The sequence below is a fragment of the Rhipicephalus microplus genome, chromosome 3 (genome assembly GCF_043290135.1).
Source record: "Rhipicephalus microplus isolate Deutch F79 chromosome 3, USDA_Rmic, whole genome shotgun sequence".
Taxonomy (NCBI): domain Eukaryota; kingdom Metazoa; phylum Arthropoda; class Arachnida; order Ixodida; family Ixodidae; genus Rhipicephalus; species Rhipicephalus microplus.
This window is the reverse complement of record NC_134702.1, coordinates 71353162-71376607: the sequence shown is the minus strand read 5'-3', so window position 1 is coordinate 71376607 and position 23446 is coordinate 71353162. Positions and strand designations below refer to the sequence as shown.

General features: G+C 46.8%; 1 protein-coding gene across 1 annotated transcript in view; it reads left to right on the top strand.

The window, feature by feature from the left end:
* Positions 1 to 23446, top strand: part of LOC142802828 (uncharacterized) — an 84966-nt gene that overhangs the window by 41233 nt on the left and 20287 nt on the right. Inside the window, exons 5-7 of the mRNA XM_075887880.1 lie at positions 2535 to 2706; positions 8939 to 9075; positions 20046 to 20175. Coding sequence (XP_075743995.1) covers positions 2674 to 2706; positions 8939 to 9075; positions 20046 to 20175 — 300 coding nt within the window. The 5' untranslated portion in view covers positions 2535 to 2673. The remainder of the gene's footprint in view (positions 1 to 2534; positions 2707 to 8938; positions 9076 to 20045; positions 20176 to 23446) is intronic.

Below are 23446 nucleotides of genomic sequence, written 5' to 3'. Positions count from 1 at the left end.
TGTGGACAATGGCATGGAAAGTTCAATTTCACCCTTGCACGGCACAAAAAGAACGTTGGTATACGCGTCGGGCGTATCGTGAAAAATGGTCTCCCAATGGTATGAGTTAGCACACATGGGACTATTGAAGGGCATATTCTCCAACTGATTGGAAGTAAACATGGAATTACGTGGATTAACGCTTATACTCATGTCGATTCACACGTATTCTAAAGCAGTTTTGTCCATACATAGTTTCAATATTTATAGATAAGAGACAAGGATTACATAGGGGGGAGGGGGTTACTCGACATCCTTATTCAGTTTCTTTCCGGGCAGTCCTTGATCAAAATATATCTTAGGGTGTCATACTTGCGTAAAAAATGACCTGATTTGCGAGCACTCGAAATAATTAGTACTCGGAAGTACTAAAATTATTAGTTACTCAAAATTATTAGTACTCGGAAGTACTATATCAAACGCAGGTAAGGGCACCAATTACGTGAGATATTGGTGCTTTATAGAACATTGGCATCCTGGTCGAAAAATGTAATTTAGGCTAACGGACTCATGAGTCGGCTCGCTCGCATTCACTTGGGCTCAGTTCGAGTGCAGGATGTGAGTTTAGGAGTGAGTTCGGGTGAGTAATATTTTAATGCGTTTGAGTCGGCGGGAGCCCAAAGCACCAAATGTATTTCATGAGAGGGTCTAAGTGAGCTCCACTGGTTTTTCTGACCTATGGTCGCCACGCATATCCTTAGGGGTCGGCGGCACGGTCTTCGAGGCACCTAAATTGATACTGCTTAAGTCACACCAGCTCGTGGCGTCGTTGAAGCGCCTCATTGGCGGCATTTTCAAACTAAGGACAGCAAAAAGCGTGCATCAGGGGGCGTTTAGAGAGGGGTACAATTGCCGTTTTACTTGCGACGTTACCGCCCTACACAGTGCTATAGATAGCTTGACGTTATGGTCGCAGCTCCCTAATGAATTGGTTACATGGTGGCCTTGATGATGTAGAGCCAGTATAATTCCATCGTGCCTGACCTGCTTCAGGGTGAAAATTATGCGGCCCAAATGCTACAGGCTTTCGTTCATCAATAATGAAATATGTTAAAAGCTTTAGCATCAACGTATGACGTCACAAACTTCGCGTTTGCCATACGGTTCACCAACAAGGTAGTTTGAGTGACGCCAGCGCATGACGTCACGAACCTTGCGTGTTCCATACGGTGCACAAGCATGGTGGTTTGAGTGACGTCAGAGAAATCTATCTATAAATTTCCAATTCTATTTGAGGAAGGGAATGTCTGATAAAGCCCGAGCTCAGGGAGTTCATGTGCACAAACCAGTATGTGGCAACTAAGGGCAACTGACGATGTTTTTAGAGAAACAGCTACGGCGAGAGATAGCTTCCAATGTAACTTGATTAAGCAAACAACTTTGCCTGCCTTCCCTCATCACACATTGGAAGGACTTCAATTTTTTTCTTGGAGGGGGGGGGGGGGGAGGGGTGCAGACAAAAAGTAAGTGTACAGACTAACACGTTGCGAAGAACAAGCATGTGTTTTCATTTGTGTTTAGTATATGCACCTGCGAATAGGGAGAATACACCTATATTTAGAAGTAGTCGATGTGATGAAGAGTCCCTCTGAATTAAACCGTGGTTTTAAAATGCTAGACCAAACATATTATTATAAATGATTGAAACAGTAATGTAATTGTCAATGTGAGTTAGTTTTAATCCTTTGAGAAAAACATTATCGGCGAAGTGTACCTATAGAATGCGGTTTTCATATGTTATTTGTATGTGGCACAGGGTGCCTATACCATAATGTTGAGAAAAATGCGATTTAGTGTGAAATCGGTAAGAAATACCAACAGCGCTTTTCAGACGCTGTTCATTCACTTTTGCTCTTGGCAGCTATCTGATGAACTTCTACCGAGATCAGAACTACAAATAACAAACGTTTGAGGGAGGCTGGCCTGAGGTCCTCAATTAAATGGCTGTATTATCATAATGAGGTGTGTCATACGCTGAAGCATTATACCACATCGTTCCAAAGCACCTGCGAAGTGAAGAAAAAAAAGAATTGTGCACCAGAATAATCAGTATATTTGTATATATTTATTGTTCTGCAATGCATACAGAGCCCAAAACTTGCTTATGCAGAACGAAAAATAAGACAGCTCGCTTAAGGCAACGACTCTTGCACTGAGGTAATAACATCCTCAAAGTCTTCCTCGATTAAACGCGACATTTTGTCTCTGACGTTTATTACACGTGCACCTAGGGGGCGCTGTCACTTAAGTTTTTTTTTTTTCGGAGGTGTATGGAAGGAAAACACATTTCATGCGACCGTGTATTTGATAGCTTACTTAACGAAAATAATCTAAAAAATGAACGTCATACCTTCTTCTACGCGTGTTCATGCATCAGATAGACACTGCGAGATACTAATATATAAAGCAGAGATATTCGTCGTGTTTAATGCTTACGATGGGAACGCGCCGATATCCGGAAATTTCAATTTTCAAATCCCTGCTATACGTTGCAGGAATCGCTCGGCTGTCATAGGCGATATCTCCAGCAGTGCTGGCAAGGCTAAGATTAAGGAGTACTGGACGTCGAAGAAAATCTACCACTACGCCGTCTTCGACATCGGTGTCAAGAAAAGCGAACTAAGCCAGGAAAAAATGATCATCGCAGAAGCGTTCGGCGTATTGAGAGTAAGAGACTTCGTGCGAGATGTTTTTACAACTAAGAAAACTAGAAACTAAAAATTACCGCAATGATCCACACAAAAGTGCGAACAATTATTGCATAATTGTTCATGGATTTTAACGTCAAAAAACCGAATAATTCTTACATCTTAAAGTATGACGGATGACATAGTGAAGGGCTCCAGATATTTTGACTATCTGGGGCTCTTCAACGTGCACGTAAATCAAGAAACCCGATACTGTAACATTTCGGCACCATCGAAATGCAGCTGGCGCAGCCTCTATTTCATTTTGCGACCTTCAGCTCAACAGCTAGCGCTATACCCATACGAAAATATTATGAAAATATTCGTAAAATAACGAATCAACAATGGAATAGGCTAAGAACATCAAGATGATGTAATGTCGGGCTCTAACCATGCGGCTTGAATTTGGCGTCCAGTAGAATGGAAAGTTTCGCTAATTGGAATACTTGCATGGTTGCCGCAGCGCTATAGAGGAAGACGGAAAAGCAGCATGTGCAGCATGAACGCTGTCTCACAACTGAAAGGCTTATTAAAAAAACCAATTGGAACAAACAAAGCCGATGCATAGGAAGAAAGTAAAAAGAAAGACATGTAAATTAAGCTGCACACGTGCACCTCCCAAAAAGTAACGTTTAATTTGATATTACATGGGCGAAACAAATATGCAAACTCATTGTCACTTGAGGAAATCAACACATGGCTCATGCTTGCGTCTCCCATTATTTTGATGTAAAAAGCTTCGCTCAGCCCCACAGCGGTGGTCTAGCGGCTTAGGTATTCGGCTGCTGACCCGCAGGTCGCGGGACTGAATACCGGCTGCGGCAGGTGCATTTTCGATAGAGGTAGAAATTTTGTAGACCAGTGTGCTCAGATTTGGGTGCACGTTAATAAACCTTAGGTGGTCAAGGTTTTTGGAGTCCTTTACTACGGCATCTCTCATACTCACATGGTGGTTTGGGGACCTTAAACACCACCTATCAACATTCAGGTGAACGTTAACGCGCCTGGCATTTCGTCCAGCGTGGTACGTAAACAGGCTTGATTGGCGGATCATGGAAAAGAGCTTTGCCCAGCAGTGCGTGCAGTCATGATGATGATGATTATACGCTTGCCAACAGGGGACTGCCTACAAACTAAAAGGAAGTTCTCTCGAAGGATAATATTTGGCTGGAGAAAATAAGGCAGGCATTCCAAATCGTACTGTTGTCCCTCAAGCGAAAAGGGCACAATAATTGCATGCAATTTCTTGAAAGGTATGAAGTGAAACACATAAAAAAGGAACCCTAGTGTCACCGGTCCCGTTAATTAGGGAGGCGATCGCCGGGCTAATTTTAAGGGCCGAAGTATCGGCGCCTCGAACTGCACCACAAAAGCGCGGACAATTTAGAAGGTGTCCTATTCGGCGCGCCAACGGACGTCGGCTGTGGTCCAAAAAACAAGTCAGAGCCGAGAGTTGATAAACAAAACAAAATTATATTTTCAAATATGGCAGATCAAACGATATACAAATATGTTCACTCGACAATGGTTGAATACGATATGTCAAAAATCAAACAACGTACTACACAGTACGATCAGCTACATTTGAAACAACGGACTGAAACAACAATACGCACTACAATGCAATCACATGCATCGAGCAACCAAGACACTTAAAGACTAAAGAGTTTGAAACTTATTCAGTCCAAAGTCCTTGGAGCAAAGTCTGAATGATACTCTTACAAGAATCACTCCCGCAAAGTCCAGCGCTGTGTCGATGCACTTGCACCGTAGTTTCTCTTCCAGGAAACCTCACGTCTTCAATTGGCCGCTCTCCAAGCACCAAACTTCGCCGGTAACACGTCGGCTTCCCACGCGCAGCTGTTGCAATGCGTCTTCGCTCGCTGGCGGTAGACACACTCTTCTGCTTGTAGCACCAGTCTTCACCCCTCAGGTGGAAATCCTCTTCTTCTCCTCCTTTGTCATTGAGGACAAAAGGCTTCGCCTACACGGCGGAAAGACCCTACGCACACTGGCGCTAAATTCATTCTTCTCCTGATTTTCTATCTCTGCTGCTCGGCTAAATAACCTTCGCGCTAGATTCCAGAAAGTTCTCATCATTTCCGTCGGCGCGATGCACAACCAAGGCTGGGGAAAGAGCGAGACGTTTCGAGGGCCGTCCGCGACACGTGATGCCTCTCTGCATCACCATGCCCCTTTCCTTCGAGAACCTTCTAGAGCTTGCTCGTCCGCCGATGTGAGGACCCAGAAACGTTCAAGGAATACGCAGCGCTAAGGGTACGGAAAAGGTAGGCGTGCCATTGAGAAATTAGAAAAAAGCAGAGGGGGTGAGAGAAGAAACATGGGAAGCCAATATCCTAGTTTGCATTAAAGGGGCCCTGCAGCACTTCAGATGCAAAGCAGCAATTCTTGACCCTTCCTTCCTTGTGAGACGCCGTCCACTCTAGTTACCGCTCCTCCCGCTAGAGGCGCTCTTAAAGAATTCGAAGGCGCTCTTAAAGAATCTGTTCTCACTGACGCAGTGCATCTAAACAGCAGAAAAGGAACACAGGACGCTGTGGCTAGCATTTTTGGATATCAAGGGAGCGTACGATAGCATGGTTCAAGAGGTATTGTGGGGAATACTGGACACACTGGGCGTGGAACATGTAGTCACTAATCTTTTAAAGGGTATCTATAAAGGTAACAAGGTTGTTATAAAGTGGGAAAAACAGGTATCCAAGCCTGCAGAGGTAAAACGGGGGCTTAGGCAGGGGTGCCCCCTATCACCCTTATTATTCATGATGTACCTGCAAGGATTAGAGGCAAAATTAGAGGGAAGTGGGCTGGGCTTCAACTTCTCTTTAGTCAAACAAGGAAAACTTATTGATCAGGCACTACCAGCATTAATGTACGCAGATGATATAGTGCAAATGGCCAACAACAAGGAAGATTTGCCGAGATTGATGGACATCTGCGGTAATGAGGGAGATAGGTTAGATTTTAGATTTTGTAAGGGAAAATCAGCAGTCATGATTTTCAATGACAACGAAGGTAGTGAGCTTAGAATACAGGAGGTCACGCTAGAGATTACAGATAAATACAAATATCTGGGCGTATGGATAAGCAATGGGACCGAGTATCTGAGGGAACACGAAATATACGTGACGGCTAAAGGTAACAGGAATGCAGCAGTCATGAAAAATAGGGCACTGTGGAATTACAATAGGTATGATGTTGTGAGAGGAATATGGAAAGGGGTCATGGTTTCTGGGCTGACGTTCGGCAATGCGGTCTTGTGCATGAGATCAGAAGTTCAAGCAAGATTAGAAATTAAGCAACGTGGAATAGGTAGGCTTGCTTTAGGAGCTGACGGGAATACACCAAATTAAGGAGTACAAGGTGATATGTGATGGACATCATTTGAGGGCAGGGAAGCTAGCAGCAAGATAAAATTTGAGAAGCGATTGAGACAAATGGGGGAAGAGCGTTGGGCTAGGAAGGTTTTCAGCTACTTGTACTTGAAGAATGTCGATACAAAATGGAGGAAGCGAACCAGGAAGTTGACTGGTAAATACTTAGAAAACAGCAGGTGGCCAAACCAAAAAGAACTATCGGTTAAGAAGAAAGTGAAGGAAATGGAGACTGACATGTGGAGAATGGGCATAATTAAGAAGTCCGCACTAGAGATCTATCGAACTTTTAAGCAGGAAATTGCCTAGGAAAGGATCTATGATAATACACGGGGTAGTTCTCTACTGTTTGAGGCCAGGACGGGAGTACTGCGAACCAAGACATATCAGGCCAAATACGAAGGGGTAGACACAGTATGCAGTGCGTGTGGAGAGGAAGAAGAAACTGCCGAACACTTGATAATGTTCTGTAAAGGGCTTCACCCTATAGTTCAGGATGATGGCGCAGAGTTTTTCAAAGCACTGGGGCTTAGGGACCGGAAGGGCAAAATAAACTTTAAGCGGGTAGACTTAACTAGAAGGAGGTTATCTGATTGGTGGCTAAAGTCAAGGCACGAGTGAAAATTAAACTTTTCACTGCAAAGTACGAATCCTCAAACTCACTGTTTAAGGAAAAAATGAATATAGTTTTTGGTTCATTAGGTATTACGGCTTGGTGGCGCTAGCCACTGCCCGATCTAAAGGGTACAGCCACATCCATCCATCCATTCATCCTTGAAGATTTCAGTACAAGGTGCTGGTGCTGGTCCAGGTGCCTAAAGCGAGGCTGCGTGTGGTGTCACTCAATAGGAGCGCATCGGTATTAGCTATGAACAATAGCCCTTCAACAGAGGCACCCCTTCCCCAAAATCCTAATAATTGTTGGATTTTCATGTCCCAAAACAACGACATCTTATGAGGAATGTTGTAGTGGAGGGCTCCGGAAAAATTGGCCTTGCTAGGTTTCTAAGCCTGCACCTGAATTTAAGTGCACGGGCCTAAAGCAGTTTCCCCCTCTATCGCAAATGCAACCGTCGCAGCTGGAATTCGATGCGACCTGCGGTTGAGCAGCCGCGTTCCTCAGTCAATAGACCACCACGGCGGGTCTGAAATTAAAAATAACGAATCCTGTGTACGAACGTGCTATCAGAGTTCTCCTACGGGGAGATGTGTGTATTTAAGCATGGTCGCAAAACTCAGCCATTCGGTAGTCGAGGTCTAAAGAGCACGTGAGCGAAATATCAGGGCACAACACGTCGGCGAGAATTTACAACTGATACTCAATGGCAGCCAGAACTAGTCCTTTCCACATTTGATGTCGCGTACCCAAGTTCACGGTCACTGGTTGATTTGGGCGTCGCAAGCTTCAGAGTTCCTTTGATCACCAAGAGATGCCGCCACATTACCACGTGTGTTAAGGCTCAATGAGCAAATAGGGAGCCTTCATGTGCGCACATGAAGGCTTTCTAACGTGTGTGCTCACGATCAGACTGAAAAGTAAGCCTCGCGTTTATAGAAAAAGAGAGAGTACTCGAGGTCACGACGCACGCGTAACGTAGCGTGTTTCTGCCGTGCAAATCCTCTCTGCTTAGCTTCCAACGGTCCCCCCACTGTAGCATACCGGTTAAGGTACTAGGCTGCTGACCCGCAGGTCGTGGTTTCGACACCGGCCTCAGAGGTCACATTTCGATGAGACGAAATGCTAGAAGTCCATGCATTGTGTGATGTCAGTGCACGTTGATGGTCAAAAGTTCCGGAGCCTTCCACTACGACGTCTCTTATAATCATATCTCAATTTTGAGACATAAATCCCTAGATATTATTAAATTAGCTGCCCCGCCTCGGTGGTCCAGCTGCTAAGGTAATCGGCTGCTGACCCGCAGGTCGCGGGTTTGAAGCGCGGCTGCAGCAGCTGCATTTCCGATGGAGGCGGAAGTGTTGTAGGCCCGTGAGCTCAGATTCGGGTGCACGTTCAAGAACCCCAGGTAGTCAAAATTTCCGGAGCCGTCTACGGCGTCTCTCAGAAACGTATGGTGGTTTAGGGGACGTTAAACCTCACATATCAATCATCAATTAATATTAAATAAGCTGCCAGCGCGCTCGTCGGGACTGGAGGAAAGAGAAAGCATTTACAGCGTGCGACAGATCAACTTCGCTCATGCTTGACAAATTCTAGAGAAAAAAATTGCGGCAGTTGATTCGGGACAGAAGAACGTTATTGAATGAAGCTTTTCGGCGGATTGTAGAAAAAGGACCGTAGGGCCCCTTTTCAACTATCCGCCATCACTTTGCACCCGTTTGTGCTCTCTTCTTTGTCCCCGCTTACCTGCGCGAACATTTCAAAACAACAGTGGCGATAAAATCGCAATGTATTGACGCCGCCCTATATGACTTGATCATGACTCAACAGGTCGCAGAATTTGTGACGTCATCGCATAACATCGTGGCTTGGTCAAGCTCAAGCCAAAAGTAGTTGCTTGGTGCCTCCGTGATCGTCAGAGGAGGTTGAGGGCTTCGATACCTCAACCGCATTACTGTGACACTGCTACCAGGAAGTCGAGTACGTCATCCTGGACGTGATTGAGAACAAGGAGCGCACTACACTCGCCTCGTCATTGTCATGCTGCTGTCGGTGTGTTTTGCAACTCTTCCGTGGTGTCCGTCTCAATGACACAAATCGCGGTTAACTTGAGAAGCGGATTTTGAATACATTTTTAAAGGAGCTAGAGCACTAATTTGTTCAATTCGAGAGACAAAATCAACTCTTATTTTTTTACACAGGCATTCAGGAGGCTGCAGGAGGACCTGGAAAAAAGCAATCCGATACAGCAGCCCAATCGCGGCTTTCTCGTTGCGAGCTATTATATATGGCCGAAGGCTGACGATACCCCACCTGCGGTATTTACAGAAAACATTCAGTGAGTATTGAAATTCACGCACTTCGGAATTTAGTTACCATCAGTCGAGTGGACGTGGATACGTTGACGGGGCTGGTTAACGTCATTTCTGAAACGGAGTGATAGATGAAGCCACCATAATCCGACTGAGCATAGCTGTTATGCCTGCGTCGGTTAATATTGTCACGATGAGTCACAAGTACTGGGGGATTTATTAAACCACCAGGTAGCTAGCACTAGGACGATGCGTGAGTCGTGGCTGGCTCTCGAGCAAAGAAGAAGGCGATCTTCTTTTTTCCTCCAGATTTAGAGCCGCTCTTGCTGTCAACCCACTACGTGCTGGCGGCATTATCCCCCCTTCCGAAAAGAAAAAAAAACAAGTACCAAAAAGAGGAAAGGAAAGTACATAGCAGCACCGCGATGCTACTACATAGGCACGTAAAAAAAAAAGGAAATTCGGATGAAGTGAAAGTAAAAATTGAAGAGCGTGCCAACATAGGAAACGTCAATGAACGAGAAAGTAAGTTCACAAAATAAACAAAAAACACAAAGAACGCTGTACGGTAAAGGAAAAGTTACGAACAACGCGCAATAAATGGCTTCATGCGCAACACATGAACGACGTCCGGCCTCAGCCGTGTCCTGCTCCGTGCATGGGGTGTTGAGTCCGGAACTACTTCGTAGTTCACGTCACTGACGCGGCGTAACACTTTATATGGGCCAAAGTACCGGCTCAGCAACTTTTCACTAAGGCCACGGCGGCGGACGGGCGTCCACACCCAAACTTGATCTCCGGGGCTGTAAAACACTTCTCTGTGGCGGGTATTATAGCGTCGTGTGTCTGCCTGCTGTTGCTGGCCGATGTGCAGTCGCGCGAGCTGCCGGGCTTCCTCGGCACGCTCTGCGAGTTCTTCGGCGTCTGTTGCCAACTCGTCTTCGTCCTGACACGGTAGCATTGAGTCTAGCATGGTCTGCGCTTCGCGGCCGTAGAGAAGCCGAAATGGCGTGAATCGCGTGGTCTCTTGCACGGCGGTATTATACGCGAAGGTCACGTAAGGCAAGATCCGGTCCCATGTTTTGTGCTGTACGTCGATGTACATTGAGATCATGTCTGCGAGGGTCTTATTCAGTCGTTCAGTAAGTCCGTTGGTTTGCGGGTGGTACGCAGTTGTCCTTCGGTGTCTGGTGTTGCTCAGTTTGAAAACTTCGTCCGTAAGCTGCGCCGTGAATGCCGTCCCTCTGTCGGTTATTACACTGGAAGGAGCACCGTGTCGTAACACGATGTGGCGCATGAAAAATTGTGCTACCTCAGAAGCCGTGGCTCGTGGGATCGCCTGGGTTTCAGCGTAGCGTGTCAAATAGTCGGTCGCGACGATCACCCATTTGTTGCTGTCCGCAGACATAGGAAATGGCCCGAGAATGTCCATGCCGACTTGGTCGAACGGCGTGCAGGGTGCTTCAATGGGCTGAAGTGAACCAGCTGGCTTAACAGATGGTTGCTTTCGGCGCTGACATTCCCGACAGCTCTTTACGTACTTCTTTACGCTTGCTGAAAGTCCTGGCCAATAGTACCTCTCGCTCACTCTGGCAAGTGTCCTTGAGTAGCCCAGATGACCGGATGTGGGTTCGTCATGGCAAGCGAAGAGGACGTCGTCTCGCATGTCTCGAGGAACCACCAGGAGGTAAGCACGATTGTTCGAACGAGCGTTCTTCTTGTACAGCACACCGTGTCGTAGGCAGAACGACGTCAACGAGCGGGATAAATGACGTGGTATAATTGCGCCCTGGCCCTCTAAATGATCAATGATTGGACGAATCTCTGCATCATCTCGCTGTCGTTTGCCCAAGTCTGATGCACTAACAGCGCCCAGAAAGCCTTCGTCTTCCTCTGCTTCCTGACTGACGACATGAAGGGGTGCGCGTGACAGTGTGTCAGCGTCCTCATGCTTACGGCCGGACTTATGGACGATGGTGACATCAAATTCCTGCAGCCGCAAACTCCACCGTGCTAGCCGACCTGAAGGGTCACGCAGGCTTGCCAACCAACAGAGCGCGTGATGGTCCGTCACTATCTTGAAGGGACGACCGTAAAGGTACGGGCGGAACTTGGTGATTGCCCACACGACTGCGAGGCACTCTTTCTCCGTAGTGGAATAATTCGCCTCGGCACGGGATAGAGAGCGGCTGGCGTAGGCTATCACTCTTTCGATGTCCTCTTGACGCTGAACGAGCACTGCACCGAGCCCAATGTTACTAGCGTCGGTATGGACCTCCGTGTCAGCATCATCGTCGAAATGAGCGAGAACGGGCGCTGATTGCATGCGCTGTCGCAGCTCATCGAAAGCTGCTTGTTGCTCATTTTCCCAGACAAACGGCGTGTCGTCCCTTGTGAGACGAGTCAGAGGTTCTGCTATCTGTGAAAAGCCATGAATGAATCGGCGATAGTAGGCGCACAAACCAAGGAAGCGCCGGACGGCTTTCTTATCGACAGGAGCTGGTAATTCGGCAACAGCGGCAAGCTTGTCCGGATCGGGACGGATTCCTTCGGCGCTAACTACATGTCCAAGAAATTTTAGTTCTTTATAGCCGAAGTGGCACTTCTGTGGCTTTAGTGTGAGGTCCGCCGATCGGATAGCCTCCAGCACGCTGCGCAGACGGTGAAGGTGCTGCTCAAACGTGGTAGAGAAGGCCACCACATCATCAAGGTAGACAAGACAAGTCTGCCACTTGAGCCCTGTGAGGACAGTGTCCATCATTCGCTGGAAAGTTGCCGGTGCTGAACACAAGCCAAAAGGGAGCACTCGAAATTGGTATAGGCCGTCTGGAGTCACAAAGGCTGTTTTCTCACGGTCTCGCTGATCTACTTCGATTTGCCAATACCCGCTTTTGAGATCGAGAGAAGTGAAATAATGGGCACGACGAAGTCTATCCAGCGAATCGTCGATACGTGGCAGCGGATAGACATCCTTTTTCGTCACGTTGTTAAGCTTTCGGTAGTCGACGCAGAAGCGTAGCGACCCGTCCTTCTTTTTGACAAGTACGACTGGAGATGACCACGGGCTGTTAGATGGTTCAATAACGCCATCGTCAAGCATCTCGGTGACTTGCGTACGTATTGCTTCACGTTCTTTGGCCGACACGCGGTAGGGGTTCTGGTGTATCGGACGTGCGTCTTCGTACGTGATGATCCTGTGTTGAGTGATGGACGTCTGGCGGATCTTTGAGCAAGTTGCGAAGCAAGACCTGAACTCGAACAAAAGCGCTCGTAGTGCAGTCTGGTTAACGGTGGGCAGATCAGGATTGATGTCAATATTACTCATTGACGTGTCGGCGGTATCCACTATTTCGGACGTGAAACAGTTGGTGACGTTTGCTACTTCGTGGGCAAACGCTATCGAAGTGCCACGGAAAAGATGTCGATGCTCGTTGCTAAAGTTGGTTACGAGCAATTCAGATCGACCATCACGAAGGTGTATTACACTTCTAGCTACACAAATGCCTTGCTGCAGGAGGTGTTCTAAATTTGTCTCAGCCACCACATCGCCATCGCCCAAACCACAGCATGTTACGTCGACTAGAACACTTGTTCGTGGAGGAAGCGTCACACTCTGTTCAGAAATACGGAGTACGTCGACACGCCTTCCACCATCTTGCACGTTGATTGCTCGCTGGGCTGAGAACGTGACGCGGCGCTCTTGTAGATCAATGATAGCTCCATTTTCTTGTAGAAAGTCAATTCCCAGAATGACGTCACGGGAACATTCGCGTAGAACAAGGCAGCTTGCTACGAATGTGTACCCTTGAATCTGTACTCTAGTTGTGCAGGCACCCAGTGGAGTAACGACGTGGCCACCAGCTGTCCGAATCTGCGAGTTATGCCACGGCGTGATGACTTTCTTCAGCTGCGTTGTCAGTTTCCCGCTCAGTATGGAATAGTCTGCGCCGGTGTCCACTAACGCATTAACTGCACAACCATCAATTGTCACTGCTATGTCGAGTGAAAGTCGGCCATCCTTTGCAGCAGTATGTGATGTCGGACCGGTTTCCGTACAGTTCTGCGTCAATGGGAGGTCTTCAGCGCTTCGACGTTCAGCGACCCCGCCCCCAGAGGTCGCTTGGTCTAGTTTTCCCGACGGGGGCTGGGAGACCGTGTGGTAGAATACCGCTGGGGCGTTGATGAAAATCGCCTCGGTGATGGCGAGCGCGACTGGCGCCCGGCAGATGGTGGTGCATGCTGCTGGGAGAGGTAGTTTTCGATGTCGCGCGGTCTCTGGCCGTAACGGGGTGGCGGTGAGTACGCAGAGAAGCCGCGAAGCCCAAGACGGCGTTATGGGCACTGGCGGTACAAGTGATCAGCTTCTCCACAGTGAAAGCACAGAGGCCGGCGATCAGGTGTGCGCCAAACATCAGACTTTCGAGGAGACGTGCGCCGATCGTCGATGTACTGAATTGGTTGCACTGAACGATGGGCGACAGAAGCACCAGGGACAAAGGCCAACGGTGGTGCCGTGTACGTGCCTTCGTAGCACGGCATGTGCTGCGCTGACTGTAGTGAAACAGCAGGAACAGGATGGACGAATAATGGCGGCGATGCAGCAGGGCGTTTCAAAGCTTCTGCGTAGGTTGTCTCACGGCGGTATTCAGCAGGAGCTGGCACAGTTGTATCATGAGGCAAGGTGTCCCGGAGGGCCTGGTGCAGCTCATCCTTGATCACAGTTGTAATAGAGTTTACTGTAGGATGAGGTGTTACACCAGCCTTTTGTAACTCTTCACGTATTATACCACGGATGAGTTCACGTAGATAGTCGTTGTTGGTTCTAGTGGCGGTGAAAATGTCGGCAGTAGACATGCCATTGACTTGCCTGTTGTATTGGTTGGATCGCTGCTGCAGCATTTTTTCCATTGTCACGGCCTCGGACAAGAACTCCGCGACCGTCTTCGGAGGGCTGCGCACGAGGCCGGCAAAAAGCTGGTCCTTGACACCGCGCATCAAGTGACGCAACTTCTTGTCCTCCGTCATTCTTGAATCGGCCCGTCGGAAGAGGCGCGTCATGTCTTCGACGAACGTGGTCACAGTTTCGTTTGGCAGCTGGACGCGGGCCAGAATAGCTCGTTCAGCTCGTTCTTGGCGATCAGCACTGGCATACGTCTGCAGAAGTCTACGAGAGAATTCGGGCCACGTCGTCAGCAGTTCCTCTCGGTTTTGATACCACGTACGTGCCCCGTCTTCGAGATAGAAGTAGACACGACCCAGTTTCGCCGCGTCGTCCCACTGATTCAAGGCGGCTACGCGCTCGAAATCCGCCAACCAGTCCTCAACGTCTTCGTGCTCCGAGCCATGGAACGTCGCCGGTGCGCGTGGGCTTTCCAACGTGTAGCGGTTCGACGTCGTGCTTCCCGTGCCGGTCGCCGAGGTTTGCACCGAAGCGCTGGTCATGTTTGTCGACGTGGTGGGAGCAGTATCGTCGGCTTCCGGAGGCAATCCCCTGATTCGGCGGCTGGTCCGATGCACGGGAGTATTGACTGGCACTGGACTTGTATCGCGGCTTCCTGGGGGGGTCTGCAGCATCCGTGAGACTACCCAGCACTTCCACCAGTTGTCACGATGAGTCACAAGTACTGGGGGATTTATTAAACCACCAGGTAGCTAGCACTAGGACGATGCGTGAGTCGTGGCTGGCTCTGGAGCAAAGAAGAAGGCGATCTTCTTTTTTCCTCCAGATTTAGAGCCGCTCTTGCTGTCAACCCACTACGTGCTGGCAGCAATATGGAGAGCTTTAGCACAATGCGCCCAAAGCTTTACGCAATTACCTTTATTTCGGCCATCGTACATGACCCATGTATTAACCACTCTTCGGAGTAGCTTATCAACCTCTATTTTTTTGTTTTTGAAAACGGCGCACGTACTCATGATTACCCTCTAAGCTCCTAGGACAGCATCAATCTCATAAAGACCCCAGCAGTTCTCCACTGTAGAGCATTGCTTATGGAGCTGGGCTGCATACACAAAAGCTGCTGGTTCGATACCAGTCGCGGTGGGTGCGTTTCGATGGTGGCGAAATGGCAGAGCCCCGTGTACAATATATCGACCTATATGTCAGTTCAGGTTAAAGAACTCCAGGTGGTCGAAGTTACCAGAGCCCTTCACTACGGCGTCTCTCATGATCATATGTAAACTCTGTGAATAACAAACTGAGAATGGGTGGTGAGGCACTTCTCAAAATAACTGTGTCATCGTAGTAATCATGATTTGGAAGCTTGCGCAAGCTTCAGTCCACCATTATTGGCAATGTATATAGACTGTCGCACTGCCAAGCCAAGGAGATTTCAGGAGCATCCTCTCGAGGTGGGTCAGTACGGCAGCAGTAGGCAATCGCACCCTTGTTTGGCTGTACTAGCCTCCGTATCAACGCGTTAGCGAGAAATGGGCGCTACGACTTTGTATGTTTTCTGCATCAGTAAACAATATGGGCACTCCGTGACACGATAAACACAGATCACTCGTTTGAGGCGCGCCCTTCTCGCGAAGAACAGGTGGAAACTAGCGCTTTCAATGATACTCCTCAGAGTACACATATCAGCTACGTGATGTTTTCTGCAGCCTTGAAGGTTAGTTAATTGTCATCGCCTGACCTTTTGGTTAAAATTCATCCTGTTTTACTTGCGCACAACATTCGTCAGTGCTTCTGAAGTGCATGAATCTCGAGAAATTGCACGTGGGAAGTCGGGTTTGGCCGTTATTTGCCCTTCAATAAGAACTGAACAATCACAAATAGATCAGCGCTGCGCCGCTTCTTTTGGTAGGCTCTTCGATAAATGGCAGCCCACTGCAAGCGATTTGCGTGTTCGCCAGTTTGAAAGCAAAATCAGCGAAACGTATACTTCGCACCCAGATAATATGGCGACGCGATGTAATCAAGACTGTTCGGCGGAGAAACTTCTTCAAATACTTCAATATACGTGATGTTGAAAGAAACCATATTTGAAGACGAGGATTTTACATTGCACATAGAAGGCTGTAAAAGCACAGATAGTGAAAGTGATAATGAAGGATAAGCGGCTAACTCATGAGCAGACAGTTCACGTTGCCTCGGACATTATTGTTTTTTTACACGTTTATTATCCTTGAGCGAAATCAAAATAAAAGCATAGTTTTTCTTGAGAATTGCATGCAACGCAGTTATTGGGGATAATATAGAGCGCAACGTCGAATAATTCGTCGTTGCGAAAAACATTCATGTGCATTCTCTTCGATATTCATGTTTCGATTGTTCTGATCGAATCTACACACCAGAGTACAGTGTGCGACTAGCTCGCGGCTAGTCTAAGCAAGGCTGACACAAATGCCACTGAATGGGGTGTTAAATGCTTTCATTTCATTGATTTCATTGATTTATATGTGGGGTTTAACATCCCCAAACTATCATACGTTCATGAGAGACGCCTTAGCGAAGGGCTACGGCAATTTCGACCACCTGGGGTTCTGAAAAAAACATGTTAAGCGAAAATACTTTAAAAAGTCATTTTCTTCTTTTTCCGTTATTTCTCATCTGCATGGGGCCTCTTCAGAACCAGAATTGGTAGTATATTTGTGCTAGTGCAACGATTGTCTCTGTAAAAATGTCATACTCCAAAACTTGTGTTGCAGCCTGGCAGGCCCCCATACTGACGTAGCAAGGAATTCCTTGCGATTAAAGCATTATAGCAATACGGAAAAGTTACAGTATGCAAGATGGAGTGAATTTTGCACATTCAGAAAAGAATGGGCCTAGAACTGCTAAAACTAAAGAAAGCAGAGGCAACAAGCTTTCTATCGGGAAAGCTATTTCTGGTCGGCGACGTCTTAGTTGTGTCATAATTCGCAAGCACCAAAAGTATTATCGTTGGGCCATGAAAAAAAAATAAAGCGAACTTGGTGGGCATGCGAAAAGCGGTCTGGTCCACATATTTTTACGTGAAATCAAAAACACCGACCAATTCAAGAGCCTTTGCAAGAAAGCTCCGATACTTTCTGCATTTCAACAAAGCCCAACTGAATGGTGAACGATCGGTTCATAAAGAACACCTTCCAGCTTATGTTGTTGAGGCTGTTAATTCAAGTTATTTGGAACTACAGCTCATCAAAAATTACTTGCTAAATGTCTCCGTGGAAAACTTAAAAGCATAACGAGTCGTTGGATTCTAGTGTGTGAGCGCGTCCCCCAAAAAATGTTTTCCTCAAGCTCCAAACACTCTAAATATGTACTCTTGATGATGTGTTCACTTCACTTTCAATGCTAGCAATATAACCAACATGAATGTGCTGCACTATCTTAAAATTTTGCCAGGGCATTGCACCGCACAGCGCCTACGCATCCTCGAACTGCAACGACAGTACTTTGCTGACGCGTCTGCATAGCAGGCGACAATTGAGGCACGCCCGGCGAGACGATTAAACACACGCATGCACATAAAAAAGGTGCAGGTGATAAGTATCTGGCTGATGCTTATTGAAAAAGTTCGTTGATTTGCCGTTATCTTGTTGTAATTTGAAATAATTGAGATTTTGAACTTTGAGTGCGATTATCTCAAAATGCCATTTTTTGTACACATGCTTTTTTTGCTTCGCAATCACAGTAGGTTTCGGCCAGCATTTAGATAACGTAATAGGAAATATGCTAAAGCTGAGTTATTGTCGTGTGAGGAAGTGCTGTTCTGCGACAGGACATCTAATGGCTATTATAGAGTGATAATTAGGCACCTGAAGTAAAAAAAAAGTTACAGAACTTCAGCATTACAACTTTGAGTGCTAAATCTACTTCGGTATGAAGAGGAACGACTCATTATTACGCTTATAGTAACATATTTTTTTGTATCGTTTATTGTTGTGGATAAAAGTTTACATAAACTTCGCCTAAAATACCTGGCGAGTATAGAGCTTACCCTGTTCCCTTTACCTGCACCCAAATCTGAGCACATGGGCCTGAAGCATTTTCGCCTCCATCAAAAATGCAGCCACCGCAGCCGGCATTCAATCTCGTGATTTGTGGGTCAGCAGCGGATTACCTTAGCCGCTAGGCCACTGTGGTGGGGCCTTGCATTTCGTTGAAGGAGTAACTGTGGGCTTCTCACTGTGCAAGTGATGACGACGCCGTTATGTGTTTGCAAGCCATCAACATGTGAAACATTTGGTCCTGGGCATCAGTGATGGCGCTACTCACTAGCGGCCGATCACTGCGGCAAAGACGTCAGTCATGCTCGGATCAAATACCCTTCAGTTCATACGTCAGTTCTAGTGCATGTATTTTTTTTCTTTGTAGCAGTCGCAGAATTTCATAGAGCATCGTTCATGCAGGGTATTGGGACTGAAGTATATAGAACCTTTCACACTGAGGCGGCAAATAATTGGGTGGCGAGCAATTAGCACTTTTTATTTTTGGGGAAACAAACTATGGGCTCACATCCATTTCGGGGGAGCTCATGAGTTCACCTGTGAAAGTGGCATGGGCAGTATATGCCCGCAGGTCTTATCTATACCTATGGTAATGTACTCGTTGAACTTTCTATGGAGGCCATCTTGAATCATGCAGCGCGCCACCTATAATTCGTGAGCACTGTAAATATTAAGCGCCTAGCGCAGCCACTTATGGGGTCCGCTAAGGTAGGCGAGGAGGGGGGGGGGCAGAGGGACGTGCTGATGGAAGCGGGAAGTAATGTCTCGGCTATCTGCAACAGTTATTCATGTCGAGATGGATAACGGCGCAAGGGAAGACACGTGACAAGGAGATTACCGAAGATGAGCGCTTACTTCCAACTTAAGTCTATTGCGAAGAACAACCAATTTATGAAAAAACGACAGCGTACTATAAAAATCAGAGCGTGTGATGAAAAACGCTCTCTTTGCCGGAACAGCTCACAAGTTCTTCCCAATAAACTTTAGTTCTAAGTCGGTGCTCGTCTTCGTTAATATCATTGTCCCGTACAGGCTTCCCAGGCACTGTAACTATTTTCTAAATGGCACACCGACTATTCAATCATTCCATCGACCATAGGCGGCGCAAGACAGGTCAAAATAGCGGACCAGACGAGGATGATGCCATAGAGTTCCTCACAATCAAACCTAGAGGAAAATCTGGTGCTAGTGAGCTGCTCGATGCAAGGGAATGACGGGATATGTGAGCTTCAAACTTGCCTCGGATTTGTATACCTCAAAAACGCGTCTGGCTTCACGTTAAAATGACTGATTTTTTTTACTAAACGAGCACGTAATCAACTAATTATTTTTGGTCATTGCACAGAAACTTACATTGTTTAAACCTTCTAGGTTGATGTGCAATTATACGAATCGTCAGAAGTAACCAACGGCCGCTAAACTTGGCAGGCAGACGACAAGGCGAGCGTTCTTTCCAGCACTTTTATGTCGTCTGGTTCTTTCCTTCGCCGTTTGGTTGTGCCGTCAAGGTGGCTGGACTTTTATTTTAGAATATAACAGGCGCGAAGAATATCCGCTTATAAACGTTTTGTTTTAGAGACGCTTTATTTACGTAGTCGTATTCGCTTTTGAGCCGAAGCTTTCCTCAACGCCAGCCAGCACAAGCCTCGCAGACACATATACCGTCATTCCCAGCGCACCAACATCGCCCCTGAAGCAATTCGCATAGACGGTGGCGCCACACTTCCTTCTAGGTATTTGTGAGAAACTCTACGAGTGAAGCGATCTCGCAAGCATGCGCATCTGGACTAGCAAAGGACGTCAGGCCCTCTAGCATCGCCGCACGCAGACTTCTTCTCGCTAAAGGAACGCTGACCACGTGTTTGAAGGCAAAGCATTCGGTCACATCATTTGCGTTGCAGATTGTTATCACCTTGTGCGAGCTTCGGAGGTGAGCCATGTGGCGCCACCTGTGTTGCTGGAATTACCGAATAGTCTCAAACAACGCTGTGGTTCAGTTATTTATGTGTCTGTTTCTGGAGGCGCTCACAGTGTTGATGAGGATGTCGGTACATTGCAGGAAATTCCCTCTGGACGCTGTCATCATATTGACGCACATGACGTTTGACGAATTCGAGGCGAAGCTACCGTGTGCCATCACAGCAGCAGCGCCTTATAAACTTCTCGACGTAGTAAACATTTTGGACATGGTGAGAGTCTGCGGCGCGTTCGTTTTGCTGTTATATGTAATTATACCGGCAGTGTAGGCATTGTTACGATTTTGACTGGTCCGTATCAAAATGTTTTGCATTCTGTCACTTAATGTGAGAATCAACAAACAATTAATTCGCCGCGAGGGCCTCCACTAGAGGCGCCAGCGCTGCGACCGTTTTGACGTCACAGGATGCGTGCACTCGCCTTGCTGCTTATTAGTTGTGATACGACAGCTTTGCTTTCGCCACACCACTTGAATCGTACCCCATGGCTGCACCTGTTTTTAGACACGAATTTACGATGCAAGTTCGACACTACAGTGCCACCGGGGACACCAATTCACAGTTTGCTTGCCCATATTATCAGGTCTTACCGCTTTTTAAGAACTGCGCTTCAAAACAAATAGAAGCACGCACGGTGTCAACAGCAAAAGCACAGGAAAGGCGGTGTTCTAGCAGACAACAAAACCCGACATCATATGAGTGACGTCATCACGTAGGTGGTGCCACGGTATGTCATCGAGGCCAATAATGTCAAGGAATGTATAGGAGGCGTTATGTCGTTATCTTTTCGTCTACTGTTCTTTCTTCCCATTTACATTACTTTATTATTACATTGCATTTTATTATTTTCTGTACTCTCCGAAACATTATAAACCGTAAGTTATCATTGTTGTTGTATCTAACAAAGAAAAACAAGGCCTTCAAACTTCCAAGTTTCTTCGTGTAGAGGGATGGTGTCGTTCTGACAGACGTGGTGCTTTTAGATAGCACGCGATTGATTATTGATCAGCTACCAGCTCGTGATAAATTCAGAAGCTACGTGTCACCAACGGGCAGACGGAAGAGCGTTCCGCACTCACCGTAATGGCCACTGGTGGCGCTGATCGACGCTCTCACGTTTAAATGCCCAAGTGTACCCCATGAAGGGGATGGAGGGATGGCCGCCATCGTAGCTCAGTGGTAGGGCCTCGGCTGTGTCACTCGAAGCTCACAGGCTTGGTCCCGGCCCCCAGCATGTAATCTTTCCGTTCGACTTTTCTGTCTTGAAATTTACATTACATTTACCACTAATAACATTCCCTATTCTTTCCTTGGCAATATTTTCGGTTAAGTATTAATGTTATTCTGCCCAACAAAGAAAAAAACAAGCCCTTCGAAATTTTCGTCTTTCAGTGACTTTTGTGTGAAGCTGTACTCCACAAACACTGAACCAACTGAGTGCATAGCCAGTCAGTCCGAGAAGTATGGTATTTTCATTGCTATATCCACGATATGTTTAGATTGTACATGTGTCGTTTAACTCGCTAACATTATTAGGAAGAGTTCGAGGTCCTAATTCTTGTTCTGCGATTGCGTTAGTTTTATTTAGGAAGGGAGATAAAATTGTGCTGATTGTCAGTGTAAACAGCTAGAAGCAGATGTATTTCGTAAGTAATTACCATTGTTTTCCCGTTTTCGTTTCAATATATTGTACGGTAGATTGAAGTACTTCGTAACCCCAGCTGGTGAAGATCTCCGGAGTTCTCCACTACGTTGTCTCTCATAATCATGATGCTTTTGGGACGTTAACACTCAATTATTGTTATTATATTATTTACTGAGTTATCGTTCAATTACTGACCTCGAAATTTGAACTGGTGAAAAAATCCGATGAAAAACAAAGTTCGTGGTTCGCAACTTTTGAAAAAGTTCTCCGATTCGGGAATTCACACATACACACCAAAATCCCGTCGTTTTCTCGGAGTTCTATCGCCTGTAGTTTTTACACTTGAAAATCGCCTTTCAGAAAAATGCAGGCCTTATCGAAATGGTTTCGCTGTTCGAAAAAAAAAAACACTTTCAGCGTTGTTTTCTGACAAAGGACTCTACTACACTTGAGGCGAACTACAATACGGTAGTCTCCTCAGACACACTTTTATCAAATTTCAATAAGGCTTCGTTATGTATTCTTTTATCATTCCGATTCAAACTAGAAATAGCGGTCAAGTTGCTTCGCTTATATATCTTCAATAACATTGCTTAGTGGAATAACATGATTGTGTACCAAGACAGCTAGATATAACCATTATAGCCAAAGAGAAATATCAATTTTGTCGCATAAACTTGCATAATGGTAAGTCATGTTGAACGGTGGCTTTGGTTTAGTACTTGGGGTCCCATACTCTGGGTCATACATCAGATGCAACGCTCTGGAAGCTATGCTAGGAGTGCGGCCTCCGAGATGTGTGAGTGTGTGTGCGCGTGCCTCGCCCTTAGCTTTTGTCGTTGTAATGATCGTGCAAGCCGATCATGAGCTCAACGCACTGCAAATGCAACATCAAAAAGCGAAAACAAAAGCTCGCAGCCCAAGCATGCCGTAAAGATGGCTGGCCAGTGAAGCCGAAACTTGCTGCCAGAGACGGTTGCACATCGCAGTCGATGTCACTCGAAAAGCTCCCGCCGAAGACAGATGTCGGCCCCAGCATACGCATTTTTTGTCATTGCCATGTTGGCGCTGCTCTGCCTACAACGCCGCTTCCGTGGGTCGCCATTGTCGTTTGCATTCGGTTAGGCACGCTGCTGGATCCTCGGTGCGCAGTTCCTGCTTGCGTCTCGCCACACGGGTTTCTTCTTGTGCCCGAACGGCTGCATTGGCCTGGCGAACATGAATTCTCTCGCGGATAAGCTTTTGAAAGTTGTCTCGAGTTGGGCGTCCCACAATCTATGCCCTCCTCATGTGAAAGTTGTAATCTGAACCTTCCTGCTTCGATGAAATCTTCCCCCGCCCCATAGCCCGTCACGTCATGTTTGTTTACATCCCTCCTTGGCCTGTAGATCTGCTTGACGACTTTCCTTGGTTGATAGGCGACGCACCCACGCGCTAACTGAGCGGGGGTCAAATTAGCTCATTTTCCATCATCCCTTCTTTGTCTCCTCTCACATTCCTTTCTCTCCCACTCCCTCTCGATGTGTAACGCTACGTTGCGATTGCTGTGAGGTGACTTCGATGAGAAACGGTGCTGTATTTTAAGGACAATAGTCTTTCTTGGGGACCTTCGACGCAAAAATTTTGGTTTGTCTCTCTGTACATTTGTCTGTTTGTCAACTCTTAACGGCATTGGGTACTTGAAACGGCTGACCCCATCCGCAGCACCCACTTACGTTGCTCAGAATTGAGCGTTCATTCTTGTGCAGTTGTCAATTAAAAAGCAATTATTGCACATGTTTGGGGCACCATAACACCACGCATATGTTCTGTATGCGAGCCTTTTACTGGAAAAGGCAT